The sequence below is a fragment of the Epinephelus lanceolatus genome, chromosome 1 (assembly GCF_041903045.1).
Source record: "Epinephelus lanceolatus isolate andai-2023 chromosome 1, ASM4190304v1, whole genome shotgun sequence".
Classification (NCBI taxonomy): domain Eukaryota; kingdom Metazoa; phylum Chordata; class Actinopteri; order Perciformes; family Serranidae; genus Epinephelus; species Epinephelus lanceolatus.
In genome coordinates, this window is record NC_135734.1 from 3,770,968 (window position 1) to 3,783,848 (window position 12,881).

The window sequence follows — 12,881 nt, forward strand, 5'->3', positions numbered from 1 at the left end:
CGCCGTAGGCTGACATGCACCTCCCCAGAAATGTAACTACACGCAGACCTCCTGTCTATTATTGTAAGCTGAAACCATTTCCCTCAGTGGAAACAAAGCTTTTATTTACCTGTATTTCACAGATAAGAAACAATACACTGTGAAGACAATGAAGCCCCTGCAAACTTTAAATCTTATGCGTGATTTATCCTATTATTGGAGGAAATCACCACTAGTTGCTAGGCTAATTTATACCATGTAAAATGCCATAGGCTTGTTCTAATAACACTAGCATCTAGTATATGTTTGGAAAACATGTTTAATATAAGAAAATTGTTTTGTCGGTGAACCTTGTGAGCTGAAACAACGCCGAATTTTGTAATGTTACCTTTATTAAGTGTTGCTATTGTTCCTGGCATCATATGAGTAGAGGACTCTCCGCTGGCCATTAGGCTAATTTATAACATCTAAAATGCCACTGGCTTGTGCTATTAACATTAGCATGTTGTATTTGTGGGGAAAATGTGTCTAGTAAAAGTGCTTTTTCTGTGAATGCTGCGAGTTATAATGAAGCCAATTTGTGTGTTTGAAATTGTCGCCATTAAGCCATGTTTTATGTGTGTTTTGGGTGTGTTTTTGATCAACTAAATTTTGCAGCTCTTCACAGAAACCCCACTGCCGACTAGTGTTTTGGAGGTGTAACTGCAGAGTGACACAGACACCACCCTGCAAGTGTAAATGCTCTCAACGGAGTAGGCCATGTATGTAGGCTCTGCATAGAGCTGATACACAAATGAAGCTCAGCGTAAGTTCAATCAGGAAGACCTTTCCGTGCTCATTCATTCACAATTCTCCTTCTCCCACTCCCACTGCTTCCTCCAATCAGCTGCCACCAGGCGTGCATTCTGTTCTCTCCTCTGCTGCTTTCAGCTGTCATTCTAGGCAGAATCGCCGCCCCTCCTCCACCCCGTTCACCTCCAGCCGTCACATCCAAGGTCAAAGATAAACCCGAAGACTCATTCCTCTTCTCATCCGGATCATCAGCACCCATCCATCTGATCCTCATCTCTTCTCCACTTCCTCTACCACCACCAGCATCTAGACCCCAGGGGGGTTCCCCAATTGGCTACAGATCCATCACCCTCCTTATAGCTCACCATCTCGAAGGGGTCTAATCGCCAAAGACTTTTCACATTTTCACATTCCATTCTCATGTGCATTTGTAATTAAATATTTTCTTTCCTAACCAAAACATGTCTCTCCTGATTGAACTATAATTCTGTGTTAAGCAGGAAATTTATCCCTCCACACCTCAAGTTTTTTCCTTTCACCTGACCTTCACTTGTTTGTGGCCAACACAAATTATCATAATACTGGAGAGTATTTTAGACTTTGCCTCATTCTAGATATCAGCTTTTATGAGTGACACACTTTGTGATGTGGTCAAAAATAATTTACTTTCACATTATGGGGGTGATGTGGTCATGGTGTATGATGATAATTTTGAAAGACAGACTCAAGGCTGATTGAAATATAAGATCCTAACCCCTGGCTCAGGTATAAAGGTACTGTAGGAGGTAGTGCTGCACGATTTGATAAAAATGTGCGACTGCGATTTGAGTGGACAATATCACGATTTGTGATTGCTATTACAATATAATAAATAAATGGTATCATGAGTCTTCTTGCTTAATTCAGTGTTTCCCCTACATTATATTAGGGGGGCACCTGACAATGGGTGCGGTTACATGATGGCTTCTCATTCGGAATGAAATAAATCTGAATGAAATCAAACAATTTTCAATCGCACTGGCCATTTTCATTCCAAATTAGGTGTTTACAAGATCACTTTTAATAGGAATGAATTTTTATTCTGAATGAAAAGGGAATTAAACTGTCCATGTAAACGCGCTCATAGTTATTGTTATGGACAGTGTGTAAATAACAATAACTATGAGCGTGTTTATAGTTATTGCTATTTACACACTGTCCATAACAATAATCATAGTTATTGTTATGGACAGTGTGTAAATAACCATCAACAGACTGCTGTTTATGCACAGTCAAACACGCAGCTCACACAGCAGCGCAGCATGACACTGTACACACCGCGGAGCAGAGCCTGTGTTGCGTTCAGGAGTTGTCACGTTAATGACAAATTCCAGCACGTGAATAGGCCATAGTACAACACAGCAGCATGTCAAGTGGGCCGAACCTGAGCAAAATTTGGCTCAATTTTTAATTTGTTATTATATAGTTTGTTAAGGAGTCTGTGATTTCCCTGTGACACTTAAAATGTATGCGTAACTGTGCTTGAATGTTGTTTTATGAGGCTCTGGCGGCTTTCAGTTGTCTCTTTGTCTTTAACTTTACACGGCTTGGCTTTTTCTCTCATGCATTCTTCCTACTTTTCTCTGTGCTGTCTCAAGTGCTGATATAGATTGGTCATGTTGCCGTGGGACGTGGCGACTTTAACTTTTCAAGTTTTACACAGCACGTCTTTCTGTCATGCTCATGCTCTTCTTCAGCATCTATGTTCGTCACTGCTGCACGCCGGATAGTCACCTGACCATACGTGCTGCACACACCAGGATAGCTTGTGGGCGTAATGTCAACAAACTCCACACACTACAGCAGAGGTAGTCACGTTTACAGGCACACATGTTAACATTTATTTACATTAAATCGCAAATCACAGTCTTCTATGCGGTTATGTAATCGCACAGCCTGACATCGCAATTACAACTGCAATTAGATTAATCGTGCAGCACTAGTAGGAGGGTTTATTGTGCATGTATGCTCAGTGGACAGAGCTCATTAGATGGATCTGTGGAGGTGGTAATTAACAAAGAAAATGAGTGGTGCAGAAACACAGCAGTGGTCACACTAACTTTCTGAGATTTACTAAGAGAAGTTTTAAAATGCTCCAAGAGTGCAGAAGCTACTACTTCCTTCAAACAGCACATTGATTGATTTCTCACCCTACAGGCTCCTTAAGCTACATACATTGGCTGGTAGAGCCCAGCACCTAAGTAGTGCCGAGAGCTAACAGCTCAGCACCACTTCTGAGTCACTACCAGTTCCATCACCGTCAGTACTCACCCTTGGTTCATGCTTATGACGTGTCCCAGAGTTTGGTACCCCCCTGCTGCAAAGTGGTCCTTGTAGCGGCCCATCTTTATGGTGTCCAGCCACTCGTTTACTGAGTTACAGCTACTGAAGTCGGGGATAGCTCTCTCCATCAGTGGAGGACTGTTTAAACTGTGGCCAGGAGAGACACGGATGGCCATAGATAGACAGAGGAAGAGAGAGAGGAAGATGAATGGGAAGACAAAATGATTAGTTTAGTTGGAGGGAGTCCAAAAATGAGAAAAGAGGCAGAAAGTGAGCAAGAGGCAGAGTGACTGGGGAAAAGGGCTGCATTGAAATGCGCTAGTAACTGAGGCAAAAAATCAATAGTTAAAATGATAGAGAAGAGGTGGCGGCTGTGGTTGCAGGATGGCTGCTTTGGGTAGATTAATACAGGGAGAAATCCTTAACACTTCTCCTTCTCCTGTGCCTTTTCCTCTACCTGCCATATCTCTCAACACACACACTCACATAGATGCACCATGCCATGCAACACTGACTCCATAGGACCTAAGAACTGAACTGAGCAATTTACACAGGTCTGGCTCTGGTGTCCTCTCAAACCTGCACCCAGATTCACTGCGGATCAATGTCAATATCACAGCTTGGCTTTTACTTAATGCACAGTGCATCTATCAGAGATGAGCTTATTGGAAAACGAACATGACGGCTCGCTTCATTTGCCAGAGAACTTTGAGGGAAACTTCAGACTGCAACTTTATCCCACCGGGCTCATGTTTGATAGCAGTGGGATCAGATTGGATTTACTCTGTCTCCCACACCAGGACAGTTACTTAGTAGCCTAACAGTCTGTCACCATATATTGTCCAGGAGACCATCTTCTCAGCCCCTCGCAGATGGTGCCTTGCTTTGACTTGCAGCTTAATCCGCTAATCACATGAACCAATATTTGATTAAATGTTGGCGAACTGTCTGGCCAAATTAAATCAAAAGACTTCCTGGGCATGTGACACAATGCACCCATGTTGCTTCACTGCAAACATGGATCCATTCAGTGGCCCACCCACCTGCAGAGTGTGTCCATAGATTTCAGGTTCTCTGGGTTGCGGATTAGCTTGTCAAGAACAGTGACTATCTGGCAAAAACGTGGCCTCTCGTTGCGATCCTTCTGCCAGCAGTCCAGCATGAGAGTGTGTAGAGGACCAGGGCAGCCCATAGGGGCAGGCAGCCTGTAGCCTTCCTCCACAGATTTGATCACCTGCACATGTACAGCAAAAACATGAATGAGAACACATTGTGTGCTATGAAAATACAGTAAAGGTTAGTTTGTTAACAAATAGAGCTCACATCTCTGTTGGTGAGGTTCCAGTATGGTCGTTCTCCGTAGGACATCACCTCCCACATGACCACTCCATAGCTCCACACGTCACTGGGGGAGGAAAACTTCCTGTAGGCGATGGCCTCTGGGGCAGTCCAGCGGATTGGAATTTTCCCACCCTGTCAGAAGCATAAAGACATTTGAACAGGGTGTATCAGACTTTCTGAGGTAGATTAAGTAGACATCTTTTGGTCAGTTATTTTTCTTAGTGTTGTCAAAAAAATTCCACGTATCCAGAGCCTGATACATCTTCTTCCTCTGTGCCATAGAGCTCCACTGTTGTCTAAAAACTATTAAAAAAAACAATGAGTCACACTATTGCACTGGGTGATGTCCCTTCATTACCACCAAACATGGGTTAATCCACCGCTGAATATAGTCCCCAACAAATAAACTTTTTTCCCCCGTTTGAGTAAAATTTGCTAAATACTACAGTGACCAGCTGATAAAGGAAATTACTGAATGGTTTTTAAAAATAAAATTCTATTTATGTTTCTAAAGATTTCAGTAAGAACAAAGGGGCTTGGAGCTGAGTGTCATGGGCAGTAAGATGCATTGTTGGAAAGGCTGTTTGTATGCTTTCAAACAAAAAGTAATGATGCAACTGCTATGATGAGCCAGTAATTCTTGTATAACCCATTTATTTTGGAAAGCTGAAATCATGTGACCAATGCAATGACGGGAGTAAAGAAGGAAGCAGTGCTGAGCACTCCAGTGAGAGGGCAGGTTGGGATAGAGGATAGGTCACAAAACAAAGATCTTTCCCCAGGAGACAAGTGTTTGTGAACTTTGAGTCATTTTAAAGGTACGTCTTCACCATGTTTTTTTTCCCCTAAACCTAACCTCAGTAACTTTACGTTAATTACATAACTTTCTGTTGGGGATGTAACATCCTTTGTGGGCTGCTAATTTATAAGATATCATATGAGTTGCTGCAAAAGGATACGTTGTCCTGTTTGTGGTTCTTTCCTGGGGTTTGCTGACAATAAAAAAAATGCAAATGAACATGGGCCTTATCCTTTAAATGCGGCTTAGGATGGTGCAAAAAAGACATGAACTTCTTCACCCTCGACTTGACAAGGTCACTTAAACCACACCTGTTCAAATACAGCTGGGAGTGGTCAAAAACCTGTCATTTCAAAATGGGATCGTGTCTGTGTGTCTAAAAGATCTCCTCTGTTGTATCGGTAAATGCAGCAGTGAAAGAGGTATTCAGATTCCTAATTTAAAGCTACACTAATTTATGATTTTACATTAACAACAGATCAGATAACTTATTATATATTATCAGCAGAATGTAGTTAAAATAAGAAAAGCAAAAATGCAGCAATGCTTCATTCATATTGTTATTATGTACAATATATTATTGTTATGTCATTAACACTATTGCCTTAAAGGGATAGTTTGGATATTTTAAAGTGGGGTTGTACGGGGTACTTATCCGTAGTCAGTGTATTACCTACAGTAGATGTCAGTCGGCATGCCCCTAGTTTGGAGAAGCTGTCTGGAGTCTGACACAGAAGCTAAGCAATGTACTGCTGTGGTTGGGGTCAGCAACAAAGTGTATTTTAGCCACCTAAAAAAAGTCCCACCTAAAATGATCAATTTCAGTGTAAGTTGCATTGAAAGTTCACTGCTTTACCTCTCAGTCAGTCAGCCCGTTCTGATGGGAAAGCTGGTGACGAGCTCAGTTCCCCATCTATGTTCTCGTCAAAGCCACAAAAACAGTAATTGTAGCATGTTGAACATGGGAGCTGCTGGTCTACCAATGCCACAATCAGTTAGTTCGTTTGTGTTATTGTGGGACTTTCGTGAATCAGAACCAATGTTTTCAAATAGCAAGTCACTTAATAACACAAACTAATAGTTTGTGGCAGTGGTAGAGCAGCAACTCCTGTGTACAGCACTATTAAATCACTATTTTTCTCAATGGAGTCTGGCTTTGAAGGAAGCGTGAACGGCTCCATTTTCCTATTGGAAATCACTATCTGACTGAAAGGTAAAGCAGTAAAAATACTCCCAATATAATGTACACTTAAAGGAATACTCTGACGATTTGGGAGTTATGCCCTTTCTCTATCATTTTCATATTGAGACAACATGATCGATATCTTTTTTGTGTCTGTACGTCCAGTGGCTGGGTCTCAGCGATTAGCATTGCGGCTTAGCGAATACAATTGAAGACTATAGGGGGTCAGTAGCCTACGGCAAAAGTGAACAAATAAACGTTACAGAAACCCTGAAGCTGGTATTTCTACATGTACATTTAAAACAAACATGTTTAAACATTAATTCCAAAAAACGAGCGTCCTTTTTAGTCATTTTAGAAGAAGTTTGATACACGCAACTATAGTGTGTTTACACCCTGTGCGGAGGGATACACCGGTGAGCAACATCTGCAGCTGGCTCTGGGACAGGTACGCTAGGTCACTCGGTAAAAGCAAACAAAGAGACGACACGGACGATCATGCCTCGAAAATGTATTATTGCAATTTGCAAAAACATTCAAGGCAAAACTACAGGCTAGATGAAAAGGCACTGTAAATGTGCATTATAAAGCGATATTACTCACTCGACTGAAAGTTGTCCATCAGCTCCTGCAGGTCTGGGGCGCTTTTTCCAGTTTACCTACAACAATCAATAACAGTTTACCTGTTATTGATTGTTGTAGGTGGGACTTGTTTTAGGTGGCTAAAACACATTTTGTTGCTGACCCCTCCACAGCAGCAGACTGCTGAGCTTCCATATCAGACTCCAGCCTGTTCTCTAAGCAGGGGGTGGACTGACTGATGTCTATTGTATGTAATATCCTGTGTATGAATAACTACCTCATACAACCCCAGTTCAAATAAACTGAACTATCTCCTTAATATGTAAACAGCATTTAATTGTGGTTTATACTGTAACAATGCATCGTATTCTAAGCTGTTTTGTACGTAGAATCATAAGTATCTGGTAACTAGTAGTAAAATAAATGTACCAGAATAAATAAAAGTATTCCATTACCCTGACATAAAATAGAAAGAAGCATAATATGGAGATGAATTAAGTACTACCTACAATTCTTACTGTAGTACAGTGCTTTCCAGCCCTGAATATATGTACAAAGTATAAAGTTAAAAGACACACTGCGGTTAAATGACTGAACAGAGCTAGTGTGTGCATGTGTTACAGGCCAAGAATAGACTTGCAAATTAAGTATGTGAACTACTTACACTACTCTTGATATAAAAGTGACACTTAATTAGGTTGACAAATGGATACATTCCTTCTTAAACAAACAAAGCCCTCCCTGTGGGTTATTTTAAACATTTGGAGGTTACTCTCAAAACGAAGTCCATTATAGACACTTGATGTCTGTCTGTCTTGCTAAACCTTAACACCAGCAACAAGACTGAAATTCTGCAGCCTTAACTTACGATCTCTACTTCCGACTTACAGGTCCTCCAAAGTGACTTTGCCACCAGATTCTATAGAATAGGCAGCTTTATTTCCAGGCAGTAATGTGAACTTTATTAATCTTATCATCCATTAATTTGAGAAGTGCTGTGATTATGCTATAGTGTCTGTGATGTCATTTACAATCCTTTTCCCCTTTAGAGTGTCTTCAGAATGAATGATGCTGCACCTTATCACCTTGCTTTCTGTAATCTGATTGCTGTACTTTAACCGACTGGAACAGACACGTGTCAAACGTTGATTTCCATCTGTGTGCTGCTTGCTGATTGTATCAAAGCCTGGAAAGATAGGGTTTTTTTTTTTTTTTACATAGTCTATTGTATATTAACATTGGACTGCTTTAGTTATTGAAGTATGTATGTATATCATAAAGTAGTTAAAGTTAAAGTAGTTAGCAACACAAAGACTTGCAGTAAGTGAGACCTTTGACCACCGAAATCCAATCCGTTCATTTTTGAGTCCAAGTAAATGTTTGTGCCAAATTTGAAAAATTCCCTGAAGGTATTCTTGAGATATCGCATTCACAAGAATGAGACCAATGAAGTCAATTAGACTTGACCAGCAAAATCTAATCAGTTCATCCTTTAGTAAAAGTCAACCTCTGTGCCAAATTTGAAGAGATTTCCTCAAGGCGTTCTTGAGATACTGCGTTCATGAGAATGAGACAGATAAGGTCACACTGACCTCGACCTCTGATCTATGACCACCAAAACTAGTCAGTTCATCAGCATGTCCAAGTGAACATGTATGCCAAATTTGAAGAAAAAATCTTGAGGCGTTCTGAGATATCACGTTCACAGAGATGGGACGTATGGACGGACAACCTGAAAACATCATGCCTCTGGTTGTGGCTATTGCCAGCATGGAGGCGTAAAAAAATCCATACTTGGCTTAATAATTGCCATACAAAAATATTGCAATATTACCCTGTATCAATTTCTCCCCCTATAATTAATATAGGCATCAAAATTGTTGTCTGGAGAGAAAAGTCAGATTGGTGCACCCCCTCTGTTCCCTTGGTTGATATTATTTGTATCATGGGACATGTAGGATCTCAGGTTTTAAAGATCTCGCCCATACTTCCTGCATGGAACTCATTGCGCTTTCTCGTTCATGTTAACTAAGTGGAGTAGTCTGTGCATATTTTAAATTGTAGTTGTTTTTTCAGTCTCACTACATGTCATTGCAGCTTCCTGACACTGACCATTTCTTTTAAAGAACTGTGTGTGTGTCTGAATGTGTGTGTGTGCTGCATTAATGCTTGCCTCAATGTGAAAACTCACACTGGTGGTGTATGCAGCGTCAGGGTCATCTTCCAGTACTCGGGACAGGCCGAAGTCAGACACCTTACACACCAGGTTGCTATTGACCAAGATGTTGCGGGCAGCCAGGTCTCTGTGGATGTAGCCCAGGTCAGACAGGTAGGTCATACCAGCCGCAATGCCGCGCAGCAACCCCACCAGCTGGATGATGGTGAACTGGCCGTCGTGTCTCTGCAGGCACGGGGGAAGATCAGAGAGGAGGAGGTAGGGAGAGAGAGTTTTAATGGCAGATCAAAAAAATGTGATGGTATAGTATCAGCAGAAAAGATGAGCAGATTGATAATAGAAGAGATTTTAATCAAGATAGAGAAGAGAGTAAAGATAAGAGAACAAAACATGACAGGGATTAGCTTTTAAGTAATAATCTACAGGATATTCATATAAGCAAATACTGGAGCTGTTTGACTTTGTCGGTGTAACAATGTTAAATCAACTTATATCTTCTTGCAGAAAACTTTCACATTTAATACACCGAGCACCTTCTCTCCTTCTCTCTCTCTCTCTCCCTCTCCCCTTTGCTAACACTCATGTCCTGTTATTGCATCTTGCTAACTTGGCCATACTGCATGTCACTAACTCGGCTTCTTCTCCAGAGCCTTTGTGCTCCACTGTCTCGCAGGTTAACTTATATCACAGCGGTGCCTGGATAGTGTGATGTGTGTGGTTGTTCTGCTGCCATGGTCCTGCCAGATGCCTCCTGCTGCTGCTGTTATCATTAGTCATAGTTCTACTTCTACTTCTATACTATCATATATTAATATATATTTTCAACTTATTGTACCACAATAGCCGTAACTACAATTCTAATTTTATTACTTTCATTAATGTTGTTGTAAGCTACTGTCATTACCGTCTGTCCTGCACCTCTCTCGCTCTCTGTCTCTCTTTCTGTCTCATTGTGTCATACGGATTACTGTTAATTTATTATGTTGACCTGTTCTGTACGACATCTATTGCACGTCTGTCCGTCCTGGAAGAGGGATCCCTCCTCAGTTGCTCTTTCTGAGGTTTCTACCATTTTTTCCCCGTTAATGGTTTTTTTTGGGGTTTTTTCCCTTACCCGCTGTGAGGGTCCAAAGGACAGAAGGATGTCGTATGCTGTAAAGCCCTCTGAGGCAAATTGTGATTTGTGATATTTGGCTTATAAATAAAATTGATTGATTGATTGAATTGATTTGCTGCTCTAAACCACTGGTGCCTTTCTCTTGGCAACAGTTCTCTGATTGTCAAGTGATATGAAGTGAAATGACATTGCTCTCTTGGGAAAAACACATATCAAGTTTTCAGATTTTCACATAAATTGAAGAACTATTCTCCTCGATGAATTAAGAAAATTAGCATTCTCAGCCTCACAGAGGATCATTAATTCTTTTGAAAATCTAAAACAGTATTAGCAAAATTATAGTTTTCAAAACTATGCACTGAGCTTCAAACAAAGCTTTTAAAAAGTCATTTAGATGGTAGCAACTTGGCAATACGTTGTTTTCACAGTAAGTAGTTGTAGCCATCATAGCTCAACAGAGAAGGAAAAGATCTCCACTTGCTCATGAACAGACAACAGAGAAAGCACTTTACACTGAGACAAAAACAAACAAAATTAAAAGCAAACAGGGACCTTGACTGCTTCAGTACTGTTCAACACAAAGCTTTAATACCAACCCTGAGGAAGGAGTCCAGAGAACCGTTCTCCATGTACTCTGTGATGATCATCACTGGTTTGCCTGAGGGAACAAACAGGAACCTTCAGGAGTCTCCTTTTGGTCAACTGCACATCTACAGGATATGTATGTACTACATGTACTTATCACAAGCATGTTCACCACTGATTACCTGTATATGTCGCACGTGATTACTCGAAGGATGATGACCAATTAAAAAAATATATGTCTGAATGACTAGTTTTGATGCCAAGAACCATTTTGTGATATCAGACAAAGAGCCATTAGTTTTACACAGTTAGCTATAGAGGTACTTGAGGAAGCCTTTTCCTCACAGTAACTGTAGGCTTACTTCAACAAAATGTGAATGGATAGCCAAGTTATAACCCCCCAAAAAAGCTCCCAGCTTCTAACTAAGGGGCAAAATTTGGGACAGCTTTGCAGGTTGTCTACAGCCTACATGGCGTTACACATACAGTGGATGAAGCTTGTGAAGCTCATGTATGTAGCCTGGAAATTAGGGATGTCCCAGTGAAATTCTGGGACCATACCAATGATAAAATAACAATTTGGCCAATAGCAGATTGTTGTTGTGGTTATTTTGTTTTTGTTGTTATTAATTTCCCTTTCGTGCCAGAGAAACAAAGAAATCCACACTATAAAAAAAAAAAAAACAGAACTGTTTTAAAGTCAGTCAGCCCTTCATTACACTATCTTTTAATAGGCAAAAATTCAATTACACAGATGTATGAAACACCTTTCAAAATAACCTTCTTTCACATGAACATGTTTTTTAAACTGCCACAAAAGCATTTTTACCATAAATAAATAAATAAATAAATATTTTATATTGCTGTGAAATAGCAACAGATTTCTCTTTCAAACAGTAGTATTTATTCAAGTTTCTCCTAAAAAAAAAAAATTTTACAAAATTACATTGGAACGTATCATGATATCATTATGATTCACCTTCACCCAAATACAATTTTTACTGAACAGAGCTTGAATGCGTCATAGTGTAACTCTACAGAGTGGCGCAGAAATGAGACATAGAACCCAGGAATGAGTTAGCATTTAGTTCTCCCAGCTCCCTCGTCTTGAAGTCAGTGGGTTTTTTGAATGGATTTTGGGTAGATGCCTGAAATAAGGTCTGTGGTTAACACAAGCTGTAGAGACTTGTGCATTTTGTTCTATGACATAAAATACGGCAGTAAATACCCCATTTGTACATCCTGAAGCCCTTATGTGTCTTAAAACAGAAGGTTGCTAACAAGTGGCACAATGAGACTATAATGTTATTATGCCGGACTGCACCAAACACAGCTTTACAGCCTTGTTGTGGTGGCACTGTAAAGTCATGTGATTGTGGTGTAGTTCGTTTATAGCCTAACATTAGCTTTTTACTTCTGGTGATTGCATTCATGCTTAAAAAAACATAAAAGTGGTGTTCATTTGTGAAGATTATCTTGCTGAACAAAATGTGTAAGTATCATAAACGTTTGTTTGCCATAGAGTTTATTTTCAGCAATAATCCAAAATCCAGTGGAAAAAATCCCATAGGCTTTTTGACGAAGGAACCCTAGTGATGTTAACCCCCACAGTGGCCTATTCAGTGGCATCCCTGCAGCACTCTTTGCAACCTCCATCAGCAGTTAGTTCTGGCCACCAGCTACTAACAGCTAACAGTTATTGTAACTAGTTCTCCTCCTGTGGATATCAACACAGATGTTGTTCACAATGAAGAATTACCACAGAAACAATTGAGACATGTACAGCGGCAGACACATTCTGTTTGTAGCGTACATAAGACTTGTTATGTGAGGTAAAAAAAAAATTCTTCAGCCATTGAGCTCTGTAGCAGAAACATTACCTGACTGTGTTATTGTTCACTGGCACACAGTAAATATGCTCTGTTCTTTCAACATCGGATTGTGTTGTTGAAGTGCTAACTGGCTAACTAGCATCAAGAATGAGGATTACAGATGACCGCCGTCT

General features: G+C 40.4%; 1 protein-coding gene across 5 annotated transcripts in view; it reads right to left on the reverse strand.

The window, feature by feature from the left end:
• epha8 (eph receptor A8) overlaps positions 1-12,881 on the reverse strand; it is a 343,102-nt gene that overhangs the window by 14,365 nt on the left and 315,856 nt on the right. For 3 of the 5 annotated variants that reach the window (XM_033632678.2, XM_033632677.2, XM_078169223.1), the window contains exons 15-19: positions 10,888-10,949; positions 9,190-9,399; positions 4,417-4,566; positions 4,137-4,327; positions 3,082-3,240 (exon numbers count right to left, since the gene is read on the reverse strand). In XM_033632678.2, coding sequence (XP_033488569.2) covers positions 3,082-3,240; positions 4,137-4,327; positions 4,417-4,566; positions 9,190-9,399; positions 10,888-10,949 — 772 coding nt within the window. Of the gene's footprint in view, positions 1-3,081; positions 3,241-4,136; positions 4,328-4,416; positions 4,567-9,171; positions 9,400-10,887; positions 10,950-12,881 lie in introns of all 5 variants that reach the window. The other 2 variants (XM_078169183.1, XM_078169157.1) reach the window with 1 other exon arrangement.